The 23,132-nt window shown below is 44.7% G+C and overlaps 1 protein-coding gene across 1 annotated transcript in view; it reads right to left on the bottom strand.

Moving 5' to 3' along the window:
- RSPRY1 (ring finger and SPRY domain containing 1) overlaps nucleotides 1–23,132 on the bottom strand; it is a 54,535-nt gene that overhangs the window by 22,433 nt on the left and 8,970 nt on the right. The window contains exons 2-5 of the mRNA XM_056137201.1: nucleotides 9,977–10,481; nucleotides 4,254–4,306; nucleotides 3,480–3,592; nucleotides 559–685 (exon numbers count right to left, since the gene is read on the bottom strand). Coding sequence (XP_055993176.1) covers nucleotides 559–685; nucleotides 3,480–3,592; nucleotides 4,254–4,306; nucleotides 9,977–10,326 — 643 coding nt within the window. The 5' untranslated portion in view covers nucleotides 10,327–10,481. The remainder of the gene's footprint in view (nucleotides 1–558; nucleotides 686–3,479; nucleotides 3,593–4,253; nucleotides 4,307–9,976; nucleotides 10,482–23,132) is intronic.

The following is a 23,132-nucleotide window of genomic DNA, read 5'->3' as shown; positions in this document are numbered from 1 at the left end:
GACCTAGTATGTAAGTATGTATTGAATATCTAGCAAAACTTTACAAAGTGTACATGTAATGCATGCAATCTTCATTTTACTAAGTTCAGCCTTTCCTTGTTATTCTTTTCTCGAGGTAGTGGTACGCCCTGTGCTCCAAAGTGGACCCAACCCGGGGCTTCTGCGTGCAACACACGCACTGCAACCCGAGTCACCCCCCTCAGCTTCATTTCTCTTAATTTTGATTTTAAACAAGATTAAAACGCTTTGTTTCATTTATTAGTGGCCACCCCTGGCAGTGCTCAGGGGACCACAGGTGGTGCCGTGAATCAAACCTGGGTCAACCATGTGCAAGGCAAGCGTCTTAACCCACTGTAACAATCACTCTCAGCCTCCAAATACAACTTTCAATTTCATTTCCCTGTGAAAATCCTTCAATGCTTAACTCATGGCGTTCACCTCTTAGGCTTTTAAGTAAAAAAAAAAAAAACAAAAGTTTGAGACGTTCCTTCTGATATAGGAGGTTTCTTTAAAGTCAAACACTTTCAAGAATTTCCTGTGTGCAGCTTCCAGAGTTACCTGCTAGTTTCTCAGCCAAGCAGCCTAGAACTGCAGACGTGTTCCTGTGTTTGGCAGGGTGGCCTGAGTCCTGGCAAGCTACTTCTCCATTTAAATTAAGAATTTCAGTCAATTTCTGGAGTGCATCCTAAAAACAAACAAAAAAGTGAATGAGTGACTTTGACAAATGTACTACTAAGCCTCTTGTCCCAGAGTCAAGCTATTAGCAAGTGTCAAATTACAAAATATTGTGCAAAAATGATATAACAGACCCTTAGCCCCAAAGATGTCATTATTGATGGGAAATATTGTCAACCGGAAAGATTTCTTCCATTAAATTTTTTAATTTCACTTAAAAGATACCAAAGGTAAAGGTAAAGGCCCTCCCGTTGATCGTCGATTTGCTCGAGCGGGCCCAGTAACGTCTCCATTGGAGACTTTGTTGTTACTGTGTCTGGCATATCAAATACTCTCGGTAGCTTGCCGGGCTCTCCGGGAAAAGATACCAAATATATGCTATATACCCTTGAATCCTTAAGCACACCAAATCCACCCAAGACTGATAGCATGACTGATAACAACAGGGCCAAGTGATACCGAAGTAAAGAGTTAAAAAAAATTTAAACCAGGGGCAGGAGGAGAGTGCAGCGGGTAGAGTCTGCCTTACATGCGAGCTACCCAGGCACCCTATACGGCCCTCCGAGGAACACCAGGCGTGATTCCTGAGTGCTGAGCAGGAAGTAACCCGGGCACTGCTGGGTGTGGCCCCAAACAAAAAGTCAACCACAGCAAATTTTTTAAGCCAGCAAGAATGAATCTCACATTTTCAAGGCAGACCACAATCTTTTTAAAGAAGCCTCTTGGGGCTAGAGCGATAGTACAGCAGGTAGGGCATTTGCCTTGCATGTGGTCGACCCAATTTTGATCCCCGGCATCCCATATGGTCTCCCCAGTACTGCCAGGAGTAATTCCTGAGTGCAGAGCCAGGAGTAACCCCTGAAGATTGTTGGATGTGATCCAAAAAGCAAAAAAAAAAAAAAAAAAAAAAAGCGATAGTGCAGCGGGCATGGTGCTTGCACTGCACACGGGCCTACCTGGGTTGGATTTCCTGTACCCCACACTGTCCCAGAGCCCCAGGACTGCTCCCTTGAGCACAGAGCCAGGGGTAAGCCCTGAGCACTTCTGGGTATAGACCCCCAAAAAAGGAAGGAAAAAAAAATCTTATTGTAAGACTTAGGCAAAACTTAATTATCAGTAACTAAGCCAAAGACCCTTTTTTCCCCGAATATTTTTTCCATAATTTGCCCAAATATCTGAAGCTTTTTTTCTGTTTTGGGGCCACACATGGTGGTACTCAGGACTGACTCCCGGCTCTGTGCTCAGGGATCACTCCTGGCAGTGCTGTGGGACCTCAGGTGGTACTGGGGGTTGAACCAGGATCAGACACGAGCAAGGCAGATGACTGAACTGTCTCTACTATCTCTGTGGCTCCCAAACATCTGAGGCTTAAACAGACCAGGGGGAAAAAAAAAACCAAAACCAAAAAAACCCAAACACAACATTCCACTGAACATATGGCCTGACACATGTTAGTTTTAAACTTTTGTTCTATATAAGGAATAACCAAGGTTCCTCTTTAACATTTGAGTAATACCCTTAAGTATTTTCTGGATAGCTGCCTTTCCTTTTTTGGGTGGGGGCGGGGAGATGTCCTCCCAAGTGACTACTCAGGAGACCCAGGGTCCTAAGGGTCCTTGGCCAGCCAGGCCAGCAGGCCAACGCAAGTTTAATGCCTGCCAACGCAATGCCACGCAGGCCCCATGGTGCTGGTGCTGAGGATAAATACTTCCTGCCCTCCCCCCTTACCCAACACACACACACACACACACACACACACACACACACACGAGAGCTTGGGGGTCGCTAGGGCTATATCCAGCAATGCTCAAAGGGCCCTTAGTGCGGGAATGAGACCCAGCTTTGATGCGTGCTATGTATGTTACTAGTTCCTGGCCCCTAATTGCTTTTCTTTTTGATAGGAACAACACCACCAACAAAAAAGATCATTTTTTTGCTATGGACCCAAGAGATAGTCAGCAGGCTGTGGGCAAGCTCTGCATGGGGGAGGGAGGCCTGGGTTTGACCCCATCTGGATGTGGCCCCCAAACCAAGAAACAAAAACACTTTGGGGGCCAGGAGATAAAGAGGTTAAGTGTTTGCCTTGAGTGAGGCCAACCCTGCTTCTGTTCCTGTTCCCCCTAAACCCCCCCCCAAAATTCTTTGCTCTGGGACTGGGAATAGGCTAGTGGTAGAGTGTATACATTAGATATATATAACCTAAGTTCAGTCCACAAACACATGCACACATAATTTAAAAAAATTTTTTTTGCTGTTGTTGTTGTTAAGGAACCTGCTTAGAGAAGAAAAACAATAAGCTTAGCAGGGCAAAGAGAGCTAGTCGAGTGAGCAAGTAGGGCGCCTGCCTTGCACGCGGCCAACCCAGGATCAATCCCTGGCACTCCATATGGTCCCCCCAAGCCCCGCTAGGAACAATCCCTAAGTGCAGAGCTAGAAGTAAGCCCTGAGCACCTCCAAGTGTGGCCCAAAACACAAACAAACAAACAAACAAAAAATAATAAAGAGAAAAAAAATCATCTTAGCAACAGAACATACTCGTCTAGCTTCCAAAAATGACTATTTTAAATACAAATACTTCCATTTTAAACAACTTTAAAATTTTAAGTTAAAGTTTTCACAGTAAGCAATTGCTTGAAAAAGTAGCACTTCATTAATAAAAACCACATTTATATAAATGAAATTATTAGTCAACAAACAGATCCTAAATATATAAAGAAAATATAAAACATCAAATATTCTTTGTGGCCATTCATTCTGTGCTTAAGCACGGATGATAATTCCATAAAAGACAGGTGTTAACTTACTTTAGTGGGCAATGGACATTCATCTAGTAACAATGTTATAACAGCTGGTCCCAATGGGTCTTCCAATGGAATAACTCTAATTAAAGACTGGACAACATCCAACCATCCTTCATCTAAGAGCAAATCAAGAACATTATAAAATGGAGACACTACTGTAAAAAAATGCGAAAATAAAATAATGTCATACAAAATGACTTCATATTAAAACAAGCACATCTGGCCTTCACCTGGCAGTATTTAGGCAGTTAGCATTTGGCATGGACATAGTTATTAATTGCTAGTCACCATGATCAAAGAATCCTAACTTATAGGAATCCAGTGATTTGGGAATATCTTGGAGAAAATTCATATTATGTTCTTGGATTCTCAAATTATGACTTAAATAGTTTCAGCATCTTATTTGCAATAGGGGATTTAACAAAAAATTTAGTCTTTGAAACATTTGGCTTTATTTTGAGAATGACGCTAAGGGAAGATGAGGAACAGAAATAATTGTCCTTCCCAATCTGGAAGAAATGCTAAAGATCTGTCAATGCCAAAAAGAATTCTCCCCCCATAATTTCAGTGAGGTAAAATCAATCTTAAGAGGTGCAGAGGTTAATGTTCACAAGGAAATATATAGTGCTTTATTACATTAGTACCATGTGCAGGTAAAATTTTGTACACGAAGGGCTTTTTCCTTTGTACTATGTGTACAAAGTATTTTATTTTAAAAGGTAGTTATATATTTTCATAATCATTAACCGGAAATACTTTTTAAAAACTTTAAAATACCTGTTTCTGCCATTTCGTGCAATGTAATCATTGAATAGGGAGGTTCCTGATCACTGAAAAACAAACATTCAAGACATCAAACTTGAAGAACTAAGAAATGACAATCTCAAATAAACAAAAATTCCAAATAACAATTCTATATAACACAAAATTAAACTGGAAGTGTGAGGGTAGAAAGAGAAAGAAGAAATGAACATGAATATGAATGTAAAGAAAAAGATGGAAGAGACCACCAGAGCTATATTCTGCAGGGACAAATGCACACCACATGTGTTCTTTTTTAAGATCACTGTTGTTGTTGGCCCACAAGTAAAGTGGGCTGAAGGGCACTCAAACGGACTTGAAGTGAAAGTACAAAACTAAAATCGAAGACCCAAATCTACTTTTCAGGTTTTATAAAACTCTAGGGGTCCAACAAACCTAAGAGAGAGGTCAACATCACCTCACACTTACCTCAGAGGAAGGCCGAAAAGAGAGATGAGGATAATCCCATTTGAGGGCTTATGGAAGCAAAGGCCAACATAAACATCTTTTTGTTGTTGTCTTCTTTTGGACCACACCCGGCTATGCTACTGACTTATTCCTGGCTCTGCACTCGGGGACCATTGCTTGTCGGGCTTGGGGGACCATCTGGGATATTCATGGTCACGGTCCTCCCGTTGTTCATCGATTTGCTCAAGCGGGCCCAATAACGTCTCCATCGTGAGACTTCTTGTTACTGTATTTGGCATATATTGAATATGTCATGGGTAGCTTGCGAGATACTCTCGGTAGCTTGCCAGGCTCTCCGAGAGGGGCAGAGGAATCGAACCCAGTTCGGCTGAGCCGGCTGCGCGTAAGGCAAACGCCCTACCGCTGTGCTACTGCTCCAGCCCATCTGGGATATTATGGGAATCAAACATGGGTCAGCCACTACAAGGCAAGTGCCTTAACCCCAGTCCTACTTCTCTGGCCCAGCTTAGGACTCTCTGCGTGGAGGATGGGTCTCGGACACCCACCCCACCCCACCTGTGCAATGAATGAGGAAGACTCCAGTTTCCCCTCAAAGTGAAAAGAGTTGGAAAACGTTATAATGGATACCGTTTATCCAGCTACAGTGGCATAAAGCAGAGGAAGTCATGCAACTAGACACAGCTTCTTACAATGAGATGGAGACTCAGGACCACCAATTTGAGGGATACTCACAGATCAAAGGTCCCTGGGATGCCGGTTCAGCAGCACAACACTGACTTGCCATGTACATGTGAGGTCCTGAATTTCATCCTTGGGACTGTAAAACCCAGGGCCCAGCGCAGTAGTACAACAGCTAGGGAGCTTGCCTTGCACACGGTGACCAGGGTTTGATTCCCGGCACCCCAGATGGTCCCCCGAGACCCATCAGAGTGCAGAGCCAAGAATAAGCCCTAAGCATTACTGGGCATGGCCAGAAACAAAACAAAACCAAACCACCACCAAACCTCCATTATAAGGAGTCTACATGGGCAAGGGAGATCGCCCAAGGGCCTGGAATGCATGCTATGCATGCGGAGTGGCATGCTTTGCCCATTTACACTTCCAGCACCGCACGGATCCTCAAGCACCAACAGAAAACCCCCTAAGCATCGAGCAGCAAGCAGCCCCCGTGCGATGTTGGGTATGGTCCAAAAAGGAAAAGAAGAAAAGTAAACCTGCAAATCAAAGTTCTAATGCATGAGAACAGTCACCATCAAAAGTAAGCAACTAACAAAACTTCTCAAAGATTTAAAAATAAGAGGCCAGAGTGATAGTACAGCAGGAACAGGCATTTGCCTACATAGGCCAACCCAGGTCCTGGCTGATCGGGGTTTAATCTCTGGCATCCATCTAGTCCCCGAGCACTGCCAGGAATGATCACTGAGTACAGAGCAAAAAGTAAGCCCTGAGTACCACCAGGTGTGGTCCAAAACCAAGCAAACATAAAATATAAATGAACACTATAAGTGGTATATGAAATGATATTAATCAAGAGGAAAATAAAAATTCAGAAATCCTAGAAATGAAATATAACCACTGAAATAAGAATCTCATTATAACATATAACAAAAGATGTACCATAAAGAGAAAATTGTGAATTGGAAGATGGTACTGGGAAATTAACTCAGTATACAGCAGAAATGACAGTCAAAGAAATAATAGTTGCGATATTTCCAGAACTCAAAAATACAGTATATCATATTGAAAGTAGCAGAATATTAGACAACAACCTTTGTTTCAATGTGGATGGGAGGGGATAAAGTCTTATGCATATTGCAAAAAAGGCATTTTATTTCAAAACCAAGTCATGGGAAAAAATTACAATCAATGTCACAAGATTCTCCCACAGCAATACTCAGCACTGGGGCTATGGTCCTCTTGGATCACAATCTTTCTAAGTAACAATTACAATGTATACAAGTCATTTTACCATTTATCATACAGACATCATTTTAGGAAATAACTCATCTATCTCGGTTATCTTTGTTTTTGGGGGGGGGGGGGGTCATACCTGTAAGTGCTCTCTGTACTTATTCCTGACTCTGCTGAGGACTCACTCTTGGGCATGCCAGGATCAAACCTGGGTTGGCCACAGGCAAGGCAAGTGCTCTATCTGCTGTATGGTCTCTCTGGTCCCAAATTATCTTTCATGTTTAGTTTTAACAGTTTTATAAACTTTATAGATTATGGAATTCTTCTTTAGCAGTTTCTAAATACCAAGCTATGTAGAGTTTTAAACTGCCTGATTTCTAGTTTGCAATTTATAATTCTCCAACATGCCCTTCATATTTACTCTGCAGCTGCTTTATTTCTCCCATTTTCAGAAAAGAGTTAAAAACTATAATTCAGTTCCAAGCAATTTTAAGGTAAAAGTTATCTTATTCGATTTTTAATTTAAATTGGAATCCTATTCAAATTCACTTTCCTCAGTTAAATGAGGTATGTGTCTTATCAACAAGTGGTAACATTTCCTAGCTTAGAAATAAACTTACTTTGCCTCTTATCACTCTCTTTTAAAATAGGACAGAGCTGGAGACAAAGTTCAAAGGGTTGAGTACATACTTTGCACAAAGGAGAGTTGTTTGATCCCTGGCACCACGTTTCCCCGAGCCCTGGCAGAAGTGACTGCTACGCATTATGCTAGGAGCAGCCCCCAAGCACCACTCTGGGCAATGGCTCAGAAAAACTAAAATCAAGACCAAATATGACAGTATATTCTGCACCTCTTTCTCAATAGGTTTAGGTAACACTGCTTGTAATATATCACTGTCCTCCCGTTGTTCGTCGATTTGCTCGAGCGGGCCCAGTAATGTTTCCATTGGAGACTTTGTTGTTACTGTGTCTGGCATATCGAATACGTCACGGGGAGCTTGCCAGGCTCTGCCGTGTGGGCGAGATACTCTCGGTAGCTTGCCGGGCTCTCCGAGAGGGGCGGAGGAATCGAACTCGGGTTGGCCATGTTGGCTGCATGCAAGGCAAATGCCCTACCGCTGTGCTATCGCTCCAGCCCATATATATATATATACTTTTTTTTTTTTGGCTTTTGGGTCATACCCAGTGATGCTCTGCACTCAGGAATCACTCCTGGTGGTGCTTGGAGGACCATATGGGGACCAAATCCGGGTCGACCACATGCCCTGCCCGCTGTACTATCACTCCAGACTTTAGTTTACTGTTTCATTACTTTTTTGTTTTGGGACCACACCAGGTGATGTGCATGGGTTACTCCTGGCTCTGCAATGAGGAATTGCTACTGGTGGTGCTCAAGGAACCACAAGGGATGCTAGCAATCGAACCTGGGTTGGCTGTGTGCAAGGCAAGCACCCTTCCTGTGTACCTGTACCTCCTAGCCCTACTTATTTTGGAAGGACAATTTTTTATTATACACTTATATTTTCAAATACCATTGTAAGAAACCTTATGAAACCACTTTTAGTTCCTTTTTTGAGAGTGGGGGATAAAACTGCCACAGATTTTTATTCAACATTGTGTGTGGGGAGGGGGGAGGGGGGTGGCTTAGGGGCCATGCCTGACCATGCTCAGGGGACCATTTGCAGTGAAAGGACTTGGACAATATGCAGTGCCAGGATATGAACCAATGTGCAGTCGCAGGCAAGTACCCAAGTACCTTAACCTTTGGACTATCTCTCAAGCTTCAACATCTGTATTTCAAACACATACCAGAACTACTTCCAAGGCTGGTTTAGATATATTGAGGAACATCTTTCTGAGACAAAAATTACCTCAGAAAATAAAATGCACAGGTTTACCTTGTTTTATGCTAGTTTTGTTTGTTGGTTGGGTTTTCTTTTGACCACATCCAGAGGTGCTCAGGGGTGACTCCTGGATCTGCACTCAGGAATCACTCCAGGATGGCTGGGGGCAGGGGGTGGGGTTGGGGTGGAATCATATGGGATGCCCGGGATTAACCCAGGTTGGCTGCATATAAGGCAAGCTTCCAACCCGCTGTACTATCTCCCTGGCCCCCTATGCTATATCCTGGGGGGCGGGGAGGGGGCGGCATACCCGGTGGTGTTTGGGGCTCACCCCTGGCTGTCAGGGCTCACACTTGGTGGTGCCTGTTCCATAAGTACTGGGGACTGAGCTGAGGCCAGTCACATGCAAGGCAGGTATCTTACCCCCTATATTATCTCTCTAGCCCCTTATGTTTTTGAGCAACCAAACATTTTACAAAAAATGATTATGAAATACTTAAATTCACTAGGCCAGTCAAAAGCAAAAACAACTTTAGAGACATACCCTATCATCCAAATCACCCAAGCTAATTTTTTTTTGCGGGGGGTTCCAGGTATCAAACCCGGGGGCTCATCACAGGCCAGGCCTATTCACAAGCACTGAGCTAATGTCCCGAGCCAGGGGGAGGCTGTGTGCAAAGCTAGCGCCCTCCCTGCCCTGGTCCTCCATACAGGTGTTTGATAACCTGATCATTCCCACAAAGGCACTATTCCTCTTCTTCATGCAGGAGGAATCTGAGATTCTGAGAAGCAGTTCATCCAGTGTCATGCCACTAGTGCAGGGGCTGAACCTGAATGTGAGCCTTGGTCCTTCACAGTTCTGAGTTTTTGCTCCTAACCACAGGACTGGATGGGTGAGCTCAAACTGTTTTTCAGTGTGAACAATAACCTTTAATCTCACTGTTATTCAATCTGGGATTTTATACTTAGAGAGTGAGACAAAGCAAGGAGGAGAAAAACAAAACATGCACAGGTGTGCCCTTCAATGTAGACTTACAAAGCTTCCCAAATGGTTCCCAAATAAAGAATTAAAAAAAAAAAAGCCAATAAGGAGGACGAAAACTCTTCATCCATCTCCGTATGCCGCCAACAGAAGCAGCAGACAGCCACACTCCTGGCAAGAGCTACTCATCTTCAACCTCCTCAGGCAAGCAAGGTAAGAATGAGTCTTCATGAAATCACTCCCCGTTGGGGCTTGCAAACGCAAGTTCCCTCTATCTTCACTGTATTCCCTAATAAAGATCAGAGCTTTAATGAATGTTTTCTGCTAAGGAAGTGTTTAGGTACTTCCAGAAGGGGGTTGGTGCAAGGAGACCTTATAATTTACTCTGCCGTCAGAGGAGAAATAAAATATTCTCCTTTGCCCTATGAGTGCAAGACTTGGCAAATCCAGCTCAGTGAAGTGAGTCCGAAAGTTACGATTACTGCCAGAACACTTCTGCTGACAAAGAACGTGACTCTGAGTCACATACTTACTTATCTACAAGAGTCCGTATGACCGCCAGTGTGTCCAGCACCAGCCCATCGACGTTTTGTTTCTTTCTCCTCGGCTCGTGTGGTCCTCGGCCCCTCCGTGGTGGCCGAACAGGGTCCCGGGGTTGGCTCCTTGTGTCTGCGGTGGGCACCGCGCTGCTGTCAGCCTGGTGCTGCTGGGTGTCAACACTGTCTTCGGCTCCACTGTCATCTCGGCAGATGCAGGAGTTGCCCATGGTACCACCGGCCCCTCTCGTCCACAGGAAGTGAGCTATGCGCTCCTCAAGAGTCGACAGCAGACCTCGGCCAAGGCTTCTGCTTGCTAGGAACACGGCCCAACCAAAGACGATCATTTAGATAGTTTTCAGTTTCCCAAGTATTGTTTTCATAATCTGGAGCGGAGACACTTGCATTCTATTTGTTTTTAATAACTGAATGCTGAAGAAAGTGGTAGATCTGATCTCCAACATTATCAACTAGAGGAAATCCTGGTCAGCCGGTGGCAATTCTAAAAGAAAAAAGACATGAGAGAAGGGTCATGGATCTCAGATTCTCGGGTGCTTACTCAAATTTCCCAAGTTGGAGACTGAAAGCTTTAGGATGATGATGAAGAACCATCTCCAGCTATTTTTTTCCACAGCTTTCCAACACAGGGGTATCTTTGTATAAGGAAATTATCAATGGTTTCTTTTTTTTTATCATTATAAAAAGGATCACTAAGTTAAAGCATATTCTTGTAAACCACATGAATTACCAATGGTTGAAAAAAATATGTAGAGTTTCATCTGTACAGACACATATTTGAAGAATGTATGCAATCTTTTCAAGGGCTTTCCTTCTTTTTCGTCTTTGGGTCACACCTCAGGGCTTACTCCTGGCTCTGCATTCAGGAATCACTCGTGGTAGTGCTCAGGGACCATATGGGATGCTGGGGATGAATCCCGGGTCTACTGCGTGCAAGGCAAGCCCTCCCCACTGTCCTAACACTCGAGCATTTCAAGGGCTTCTTTTGAAGCTAAGAAATGAACGGTCCAGCCAGGGGAGGTATTCAGCAGGGAAAGCCTGGGTGTGACGGTCTCTCTCTCTGGAGGCACACCCAACAGCGCTCAGAAGTTACTTCCAATGAGGTGCAGAGGGGACCAGGTGGTGCTGGGAACTGCCCACAGACCTGTAGCAAGCAAAGGATGTGCTCCAGTGTGGGAAATCGTCCCCCAACAAAACCCCTAGGCCAGGACCATCTCTGGGGCAAAACAATTTAGGTTTTAAGAAAACCATGGAGCAGCAAACGCACGCCCAGGAAAGGAGAGAACAGGTGACGGGCAGCAAACCTGGGCCCAGGAAAAGACAGAGTAAAAGACTTTAGGACTTTTCAAGGGCTGGAGTGATATCACAGAGGGTAGGGCGTTTGTTCACTTTGCACGCAGCCGACCTGGGTTCGATTCCTCCATCTCTCTCGGAGAGCCCAGCAAGCTACCGAGAGTATCTCGCCTGCACAGCAAAGCCTAGTAAGCTCCCCGTGATGTATTAGATATGCCAAACACAGTAACAAGTCTCAAAATGTTACTGGGCCCGCTTGAGCAAATCAATGAACAATGGGAGGACAGTGACAGTGACAGTGACAGGGCTTTTCAAATGCAGAGGGGGAGGTTGGCAAATCCACACTAGGAAAACTGGCATGACTTTATACTCTAAGGGCACCTGCTGACGGGCACATGAAACACCCCAGCCTCTGCTCCTCACGCACCCACTGAAATCCGACTGTCCTTTAAGTCTTTGTCAAACTATGGCTCCTCTGCTGGGAGACATACTGTACTGAAAAATGCCCTGCCTGTGAGCTCGCTGATGGCCAGCCAGCAGGCGACCCTAAAGCTGGGGCAGTCCTTGAATGTTTGTCTTATTGTCTGCAACTGACCCCCGGTTGGAGGGAGGTGGAAGGTGCCAATCTGACTGGCTTTGTCGTGGCAGACCCCAGGCCTTTGAGCCATCTCCCTGGGAATCATCACCTTCCTCATACCTGTGAGAAAAAGCCTCAATGTTTGTTTCAAATAAAGGATCTAATTAAAGATGAAGTTAAGAGTCACGAGACATATGTGATAACAGTCATTAGGCGTCAGGAAGAATGAAAGAACAGAGCTTCATTTAAACTACCCAAACTATAGGCTTCCCAGGTGGAAATTTTCTTTAAAATTACAAAGTAGTTACAAAGTTTTTCTGTTATATAAGCAAGACTATTTTCGGAAAGGCAAATATGTATTACAAGGTTACATTTCACAAAGATCAGCTTGCTGCACAAAGTATCTACTTGAAAGTTAAGAATATTGAAAAACTAGTTATCTTTGCTTGAAAAGAAGAAGCACCTTGTTCCAGGAACCAGGCTGCTGCAGGGAGAATAAAGATGAATAAGGCGCAGTCCCTGACAACAGTATTTTGTAATGACTCTTCTGATTGCATATAGTACGTTTATTGTCAAAAAAATTTTTAAGGAGAAAGTCATGCCCACGAAGCAACTCTGGCGCCAAGTAAGCTCATTCACCGGCCATGACCCATAAATAAATCTCGAAAGAGACTAACAAGTTGCAGAGATTCTTCCGGGCTCCACACAAGGCTGAAGTGCCCATGACACCTCAGAGGGGTAAGCGGGTGAGCCCAGTGCCTGCCCACAGCCCCAGGAGCTGAAAACTTCAATACTTCACAATCGCCACCATGCTCCAGGCTGGACTCCACGCTCCAGACAAGCCTCAGGCAGAAACTAATCCTCTGAAAAGCTCAGATAAGTGGGTTCTGTGACTGAAATCTCCAAGCTTTCAGGGAGTCCGAGAGGGGCTACCTCCCCACCATCTCCCTGTACTTCCAAAAGCCCCGACAGTCACACATACCCAAAGTTGCAGGCCTGTTAAAATTTAACTCCAGCTGTATCACCGTGTTTAAAATTTTTGGAATTTGGAGCTGGAGAGAGAGCACAGCAGGTAGGGCGTTTGCCTTGCACGCGGCCGACCCGGGTTTGATTCCCAGCATCCCATATGGTCCCCTGAGCACCGCCAGGAGTGACTCCTGAGTGCAGAGCCAGGAGTAACCCCTGTGCATCATCAGGTGTGATCCCCCCACCCCCCAAAAATTTGGAATTCCTGAAGTGACATCTCAAACTTTACAACACTGATAAACCAGGAGTAGCAACCAGACTGGGCGGGATGTAATATAGAAAGCAACCCAATCATGATAAAAATACAAATGCAGAAGGCTTAGCCTGTAGCAACGTCTTAGTAATCTCTTATACAAGGACTCAGTGGCTCCATGGTGAAATACAATAATTTTCACTAACTTTCTTCTAAGGAAACATTTTTTCTAAACATCAATCTATTAGTAAATTATTGATAACAAGCACTATAGCACTGTCCTCTCGTTGTTCATCAATTTGCTCAAGCGGGCCCAGTAATGTCTCCACTGCGAGACTTGTTACTGTGTTTGGCATATCGAATACATCACGGGTAGCTTGCCAGGCTTTGCCGTGAGGGCGAGATACTCTCGGTACCTTGCTGGGTTCGCCAAAAGAGATGGAGGAATCAAACCCGACTCGGCCGGGCCAGCCGAGCGCAAGGCAAGCACCCTACCCACTGTGCTATTGCTTCAGCCAATGGCATAAATTATTGAGGGCCTGCTATGAAGGCAAGCTTAAGGGTGTTAGGACAAATTGGAGACAACGGTGAAGGGAAGATATAATGGTGGTGGGATTGGTGTTCAAATACTGAATGTCTGTATTTGAACAGACTGTAACAAATCATTATGTTAACAACTCTGTAAACCACAGTGTTTATTATATAAAGTGGAAAGGGAAAATAAAATATAAATAAATAAAAAGAAAATAAATCCAAGGAGACACTGTGGAGATCGCTCAAAAAGATGGGACTGCATGTGGAAACCTAGGGTTAGATCCTTGGCACCATTAAACAGTCAACAATCAATCAGCCCAAAACCCTAATAACAAGAGCAAGCCCAACTAGTCAGAATCAGCTCTTTATTAAGCTGAAAAAAATCGGGGGCTGGAGCAATAGCACAGTGGGTAGGGCATTTGCCTTGCATGCAGCTGACCCGGGTTCGATTCCCAGCATCCCATATGGTCCCCTGAGCACCGCCAGGAGTAACTCCTGAGTGCCGAGCCAGGAGTAACCCCTGTGCATTGCCAGGTATGAACCGAAAAGAAAAAAAAATCTGGTTAGATCTGGAAAGAATTGGAAGCAGGGAGTTTTAGTAAAAAGCAAAGAATTGGGGACTAGAGTAATAGTACAGTGGGTAGGAACTTGTCTTGCATTCGACTGACCCCTGTTCACTCCCCAGCACCACATATGGTCCTTTGAGTCCTGCCAGGAGCAAGCCCTGAGCACTGCTGGATGTAGCACCAAAACACAATGAAAAAATCAAAGCATCAGACCAGTACCTGGGGACCGGGACATAAATGGACATTAATTACTATTAAATTCTCATAAGCTGGGCACTGATTCAGGAATATAGTTATAAATAAAAGGTACAATTCAGTGAGATTAGATGAGGTAAGTTACTACCATTATTTTGGACATAATGAAAGCAAACTCTTAGTTACCCAACTTACTACTCAAAGCACATGCTTTACACACAGGTGGCTTTGGGCTTGATCCCTGGCAATGCATGGTACCTCTAGTACCATGGGGATGGACCTCTAGAACAGAGTCGGGAGTAAGCCCTGAGCATTACTGGGTGTTGCCCCGTCAAACAGCAAAAACAAACTACTGCTCATAGGTGGAAACAGAAGAAAAACAGATAGAGACTATCCACACACACACACACACACACACACACACACACACACACGGGAAGAGGAGAGGAGCATGGGATAGATGTTATTGCCTTTCATGCAGCCTACCCTGTTCAATCCCTGACAACACATACAGGTCTCCCAAGCACTGCTAGGAATGACATCTGAACACAGAGCCAGGAGTGGTCCCTAAGCATCTCCAGGTTTATGATCCCCCAACCAACAACCAACCAACTGAAACCCTAAAGCCCAGGCAGGCATCACCTGTCTCCAGACTACCAAGCCAGCCATGGCTGAGTGAAGCAGTCAGGTGGTGTCACAGACGTCCCTGGCCCCACCTACAGAGTCAGGCTGCCCTTCTAAACTTGAAAACTGCACTTATAAATATTATGCCGGAAGGACCAGAGAGATGGTAGAGGGGATAAGGTGACTGCCATGCACATCACATACACCCTGAACACTGTCAGGAATACTCCTGTCTTGATTACACAGCCAGGAATGACCCCTGAGTACCTAGGTGTGGCCTAACACCCATAAAAAAGAAAAAGATGACTAAAGTATTGGTAAGAGCATGACGCAGAGACTCAGCAAGAAAGAGTTTTTATTTATTTATTTATTGCTTTTGGGTCACACCCGGCATTGCACAGGAGTTACTCCTGGCTCATGCACTCAGGGATTACTCCTGACAGTGCTCGGGGGACCATATGGGATGCTGGGAATCGAACCTGGGTCAACCACGTGCAAGGCAAACGCCCTACCCGCCGTTCTATTGCTCCAGCCTTAAGAAACATTTTTTAACAGAGAAAACATTCTAATCAGGCAGAGTCAGAGCAATGCCATCTGCACTAGTGCAGAGACCAGAGGGAACAATTCCCTCCAGGTTAGATGATCGAGAGATCTCGATGCTTATAAGGATAGGAGACAGAAACCAGAAATAACTCTCTGGTACACATTTCTAGAGTCTTTGTGGGTTTTTGTTTTGGGGGGCCACACACAGCAGTGCTCAGAGCATACCCCCGGCTCTGTGCTATAGCATCAACTTGGCAGGGCTCAAGGGACCAAACCAGCACTGGCTGCGTGCGAGGCAAACACCCTATCTGCTGTACTACTGCTCTGGCCCCAGCATTTCTATAATCTTATACATTATATTGGTTTCTGAGAAAACCCAAAAAGTCAATAGTCAAGAAGTTAAGCTCTGGCCTTCTCACAGAAAGCCTAGAGAGAAGTTACTACTGCAAACATTCAGATTAAGAAGAGGTTAAAAAGAAGAACAAGTCAGGGCCCGAGAGACAGCACAGGGGTTAAGGCAGCTGCCTTATACCTAGGTGACCTCCCACTGCATGATGGCTGGGAGTGGCCGCCCCACAAAATAAAGAAGAGGGAGGGAGAGAGGGAGGGGGGAGGGGGATTTCCTTGAAATCCTCATGTATTGTAAATTTTTTGCTTGTCTTTTAGTTATAAAACAAAAATGACTTCATCAAGACCCAAATGTCGCACACATCTATAGAACTGTGGAGTTTCTCTTCTGTTCTGACAGTCCATTCATTTCCTAGAGGGAACCTGTTAGAAGCTCTGTCTGCTACACACCTATTATTTATTTTGCAGTAACACATTTTATTTATTTTTTTGGTTTTTTTGGTTACACCCAGTGATGCTTGGGGGTTACTCCTGGCTCTGCACTCAGGAATGACTAATGACACTGCTCAGGGCACCTTAAGGGATGCTGGGGATGGAACCCCGGTTGGCTATGTGCAAGGCAAATGCCCTACCTGCTGTAGTGTCTCTCCAGCCCCAGATATATTTTTAAAGTGTAACTAGAACAGTGCCATAAAAATACACTGAGATTTTTCTATATACCAATTTATACAAAACTGCCTCACCATATAAGGCTGAATAAGAATCTTCTGGATAATCATAGTTTCCTAAGGACTGTGCTGTCCAAAAAGCCTCAGAGAACCAGCTGACAGTGTGGGGAAATGCCTAGAACTCAGTACAAGGGCTGAAATATTTTCTCTCCCAGGGAAGTGCTCTCCAAGTCTTTTCCCCACAGCAGTGTCAACATTACCAAAGCAGAAAGAAATGACACCGGTTTTTCTCTCAAGTTCTTGAGCCTTCCCGAAGATCAGTATTATAAAAGTTCAGAAGACAGGCATTCAGTACAAATAGTAGAAGAATCGAAAATAAATTTGAGAAGGCCTACCTCAAGCAGGGAACAATTGGGTACTAAGGAAGACTGACAATGATTGGGAAGTGTGAATGAGAGAAAATTCTAGGAAACAAAGACCCGAAGGGAACAATGGAGACCCCATAAAGTCATGGCCAACATCTGCGAAACTACTGAGGATAAATAACAAGAAACAATGTTGGCAGTGCTTATGAGCAGAGGGTTACAAAGAAGGTCTTAAAAAAAAAGGAAAAAAAGAACAAAACAAATTTGTTGGATCTGAAACTCTTACACTTTGTTCTCTCAAAAAATGTTCTTGCTAAGACTTCTATAAACTGAATGTAGAAGAGTTAATCTCCAGCTAGTACAGCGCCCACGTCAACAGGAGCCGTTCAATATGGCAACACACACAACAGCCTTTTGCTTCTTCTCTTGTTTTGGCAGTTTCAGGGACTGTGAACCCAGGGTCTCAGACGTGTGAGTCATACATGTGCTCTGTCACATACCTCGTCCTTCTGTGCCGGCTTTTAGAGAAACATCACCCCGCGACACAGAAACAGCCCAGCTCCACAAGTGAGCCTCACCCAGCTGCCAAGCCACCACACGACAGCGCCAAGCGCCACAGGACTGCCGGCCCAGTTGGATCACAGCAACCCCGACGGGAAAGCGGCACAGAAGCCCACAAGCTCAGACTGTGAAAACAGTGGCCCAGAGGCTCAGCTAGCACCAGCCCAGCCCAGGAAATCCTCAGGGAGTGACTTCAGGGACACCACGGTGAGGGCCAGCAACGACCACAAATGCTCTTGCTGAGCTAAGCGTTTATAACTTCATTTGTGTCCTAACACCAGCATGAAGGAAAGTTGTTTGTGCCTGCTAAGGGCGCAGGCCGGGTGGTGGTGGGTGGGAAACGGCGGACACTGGTGGAGGGAAGGTCCCAGAGGGGTGGGACTATGTTGGAACATTTAAGGCCTGAAACAACTTGGTAAATCATGATGTTATCATTTTAATAGAAAATAATTTTGTAAGGGCTACACCGAGAGCCTCTGTAGCACTCCAGTGAAGTAGGACCTTTGGGGCCACTAGGACCACAAAGGGAGGGGGGTGGGAGACAGGGGGAGAGAGAGAAAGAGAGAGAGACAGAGACAGAGAGACAGAGAGAATACTGGGACTCTAACCCATAACCTCCCAGATGCAACTCACATGCTCTACTCATGTGCTATTTCCCTGACCCCAATAGAAGAATTAACCACAAAAATTTTAAATAGACTGAGGCTGAAGACAGTGTACAGGAGGCCTACCTCCTGTACAGGCTGGCAGCATGCTGGCCTTGCATGCTGCCAACCTCAGTTCAAATCCCAGATACCACATACGGCGGGTTCCCGCAGCATCACCAGAATGAGCCCTGAGCACAGAGCCAGGAGAAAGATCTTAGCATCAGAGGTACAGCCCAACCCCTTCTCCCCCGCCAAAATTAAACTGACTGAATTTGGAAGACAAAAACAAAATTTTTCTATTTCCAAACTGGACTCAAGTGTAATTTGAGTCTGGTTTGAAAATATCCTTCCAAAATAATCATTTCCCCTAAACACCATCAATTATAAAATGCCAGGGGATTGGAGAGATAGTACAGTGGGTAGGGTGCTTGCCTTGCACACGGCTGACCCGGATTTAATCCCTGCTACCACCTTTGGTGCCCCCAAGCCCTGCCAGGAGTGATTCCTGAGCACAGAGTCAGGAGTTAGCTCAGAGCAGCGCTGGGTATGGTCCCAACACAAACCAAACAAAAAACCATATAATCCGTTAGAGAAGAAAACGGATTAAATCAAAAGTTTAAAAAGACTTTCTTTTTTAAGGACCCGGTGTAAATACCATATCTGAAGGTATAAAGAAATACGTATAACAAATCTGGGGCATTTCAAAGGAAAGACTATGAAACATACAAGGAAAAAAACAAGAGGGGTTGCTTTAAAAATATCTGAAATGAGTGCAGAAGAGATAGAGCACAGGGTAGGAACCTGGATTCAATTCCTGCCCTTCTCTCCAAACCACTTAAGAGAATACTCAAGAGCAATAGTCAAAAGCAGTGCACACAAGTGAACAGAGTAAATGATGTTTCAGACTTATTCAACATTTTCAAAGTGTACAGCTTTTGGGGCTGGAGCCGGTGAGGTGCTTGTCTTGCACGTAGTTGACCTGGCTTCAATTCCCAGCACCACATACAGTGCTCTGAGCACTGCCAGGAGGGATCCCTGAGTGCACAGCCAAGAGAACGCCCTGAACATCACTGGGTATGACCCAAAAACTGAAAAACAAAACAAATACAAAAAAAACCACAGCTGACTATGGTTCCATCCCCAGTACTGCACAGGGTTCTCCCAGGTCCATAAATCTCCAGGAGCGATCCCAGGGCACAGAGCCAGGAGTAAGCCCTGAGAAGAGCGGGGTGTGACCCAAACTAATGCCCCCATTCATTACTTTATGGTCCCCCATAAATCTCCAGGAGCACACAAGCACAGCTAGGTGTGACCCAACATCCCTCCACCCCCACCAATCCATAACTTAAAAGAAATTTTATGGGCCGGAGAGGCAGTAGAGGGGATAAGGCAGTATCCCATGATCACATGCTGGCTTGCTTGCGGCTGACCACAGTACAGTCCCTGGCACTGCACTGATCCCTGAGCACACAGCCAGAAGCCCTGAGCACTACAGGGCATGGCTCAAAATCTCAACCTGCTCTGCCCACCCGCAGTATGTCATTCACATATATATATATGTAAAGAAACTGACTAATTTAGGCAAAAGACTGGATGATAAAATGACATTTGAGACTTTTATTTTTATCATGGGCTGGAGCGATAGTACAGCGGGTAGGGAATTTGCTTTGCACGCAGCCAACATGGCCAACCCGAGTTCGATTCCTCCGCCCCTCTCAGAGAGCCCGGCAAGCTACCGAGAGGATCTCACCCGCACGGCAAAGCTTGGCAAGCTAGCCGTGATGTATTTGATATGCCAAACACAGTAACTAGTCTCACAAATGTTACTGGGCCCGCTCGAGCAAATCGATTAACAACGGAAGGACAGTGGCAGTTGACAGTGATTTTTATCATGCTTTTAAGCAATATGTGGCCTGTTTTCCAAGAATCACTGTTTTAAGGAAGTAACTACACAGATGTGTAGGGTACTAGACTCTATATAGCGCAGGGTATGCAAATACTGTGATACTGACAACTCTGCATTACTTTCTTGATACACCAAATATTATAATTTTTTTTTCCACAGTGCTGGGAATTGAACCTAGAGCACACACTTGCAAGGCAAGTTCTCAAGCCATTTCCCTGGCTTCCTGAGACACCTTAAACCATAGAGATAGTTATACTGGCAGCTTTTTTCTGAGGGTTAAGTAGAATGGCATATGTAAAAATTGATGCTTAGGGGACACAGTGACAGTACAGCAGGTGAGGTGTTTTGCCTTGCAGGCATCTGACCCAGGTTTGATCACTGGCACCACATATGGTCCCCTGAGCCCCACCAGGAGTGATCCCTGAACACAGAGCCAGGAATAAGCCCTGAGCATCTCCAGGTATGGCCCTAAAACTAAAAAAAAAAAAAAAAACAACCAAACAAACAACAAATTGAGGCATAACTGGATCCCCAAAACAAGATGTGAACACATAATCAGAATTAAAATAATATGAGAAAGGAGGACTGGGGGTAAAACCTGAGTTAAGAAGATAAGTAAAAAAAATTCATGTTTTTACCTATCATGTAACTAATGTAATTTTCACATTCCATAGTATTTGACCAAGAACCTCTCAAGGAACAATGGTAGCTTGATCACCATGAAAGGTGATGGGCATTTTTATGCACTTAAAAACGCAAATTCTGGGGCCAGTCCAAGTAGCCAGAATCAGAATTCCCAGACCCTTGCCCATCCTACAAGTGTTTTCTTAAAAGCTCCCCAGGTGATCTGATGCCAGGTCTGAAAGTCACTGTTCTGTAGAACCCTAAGAAAGCTTGGCATGGAGGGCAGGACCTGAGGACTGAACAGGACTGAAACCCTAAGAATGCATCTTCTCTCAGAAATCGAGTTCCGGAAGAGAGCAATACCGGCCTCACCCAGAGAATCTGCTGTATAATCACATTCTAAATTTTAGTATTCCTGGAGTGAGTGGCTGCATTTGAAGCCATGCTACCACTCAGACGCTACACCACTGATGTACCAAGATTTGGGGGGGGCATGATTTGGGATTTGGGGTAGGAACATTTGAAATATGGTAATGGGAAGGTGCAATGGTGGTGGGACTGGTGTTTGAATTTTAAATGTAATGAATAATTGTGAACAACTTTATAAAATAAAATTTAAAAAGCAAAAAAAAAAAGTGTGTGTCTGCTGGGGTCAATATGGCTACTCTCCTGGGGCCAGAAGGACAATACAGTATGCAGGGCATTTGCCTTGCACACAGCTGATCCAGGTTCGAGTCCCAGCATCCCACGTGGTCCCCAAGCACCGCAGGAGGGATTCCTGAGTTGTAGTCATGAGTTAGCCCTGAGCATCGCTGGGTGTGGCCCCTAAACCTAATCAATCAATCAATCAATCAGACCACTGTAGAACATAGCCAAAATGACCACTAGAGTTGAATCCACTAGTGGCGATGTACAGTATAGACAGAAACCCAAGCTGCGGGGCTGGGCACATGGCCCAGCAGTGGAGCACTGGTTCTGCATACATGAAAGAGACCTTGGGTTCGATCCCCAGCAGCACCCTGCATTCCCGCCGCCTTCCGTACATAGGCTCCAGGCACATTCTACCAGACCTATGGTATGAAGCTGCAGAACCAACCTAAATAGTACCCTAATTATTTAGGTAATTAGGTAATTATTCAGATAAAGCCCTAAAGAGGCAATACATTCTGGGTCTATTACTCAAGAGTTGACAGACTGGATAAAACGGAAAAAGATTAAGACTTGCAATTAAGTATATTTCTGTACAACGTCACCAATTTTGAAGATTTCTCAGCATTAGCTAGTCAAATAAACTGTGAGACAAGTCACAGAATTTAAATATACACAACTATAAAACTTGTGGTTATAGCAATCACCAACCGATTTAATGATAATTATATCACTGGATGCTACTACTTAGCAGCAAGGATTTTTTTTATTTTTTTTTTCGCGGGGGGGGGAGGGAACCATCTAAATGGCAATGATCTTGTAATTTTATTTTATTTTTTTTTAGGTACTTGGGCCACATCAAGTGGTGCTCAGGGCTTACTCCTGGCTCTGCACTGAGGGATTACTCCTGGTGGGGCTTGAGGGATGATATGGGCCGCCTGCTGGAAGTCAAACCCTAGTGAGTCATGCAGGAGGCGAGTGCCCTGCCCACACTGTACTACCTCAGCAACCCAGTAATGCTTTCTAATTCAGTATACTGTCGATACTATTTCCCTTGGAAGACAATGATTATCATCAAATTTCCTTCATGATTTCTCTCCAGTCTGGCATTATTTTGATTCTTCCCTTCTTAGAAATATTTACACTTCTAATTTCTTTTGAACCTGTGATTTATTGTAGTTTTGCAATGGAGGTGCGGGGTCACAGAGGCCACACCCAGCAGTACTTGGGAGCTACTCCAGGCTCTGTGCCAGGAGATCATATGTGGTATCAGGGATCTGAACCCAACTCAGCAGGAGGGATACGAGGTAAATTCCCTAACTCTGCATTATCTCTCAGTCCCAGACAAGACTTTTGAATAGTCTTAAAAGTTGTTCTATAGGGGCCTGAGCAATGATACAGTGGGTAGGTGATACAACAACAACAACAAGAGTTGTTCTATGAAAGGGCAAGTTTGGGCTCTCAGTAAGTTTCGTGCTAACACTTTGATACTCAAAACACAGAACTCCCTGCTGTTAACAACTTACCACAAGAGACACCTGCCAACTGGTGTAACTCTCTCTAATAAACGAATGGCCTAAGAATCAATGATTCAAATATCTGCTTCTGTTCAGTCATGATACAGCTCAGGGACAGAAAGAAGTTGGTTAAATGAATGACCACAGAAAGAAAAAGCAAACTAAACTCAGGCATGAAATTACTACTGCTGTCATTGTCATCATTTAGAATTTGTACTATAGGTAAAGGTAAGGTAAAGGCCCTCCCGTTGTTCATCAATTTGCTCGAGTGGGCCCAGTAACGTCTCCATTGGAGACTTT

This window comes from Sorex fumeus, unplaced genomic scaffold (assembly GCF_029834395.1).
Source record: "Sorex fumeus unplaced genomic scaffold, SorFum_2.1 ptg000122l, whole genome shotgun sequence".
Lineage (NCBI taxonomy): Eukaryota > Metazoa > Chordata > Mammalia > Eulipotyphla > Soricidae > Sorex > Sorex fumeus.
The sequence above is the reverse complement of the archived record's forward strand: the minus strand, read 5'-3'. Positions and strand labels throughout refer to the sequence as shown.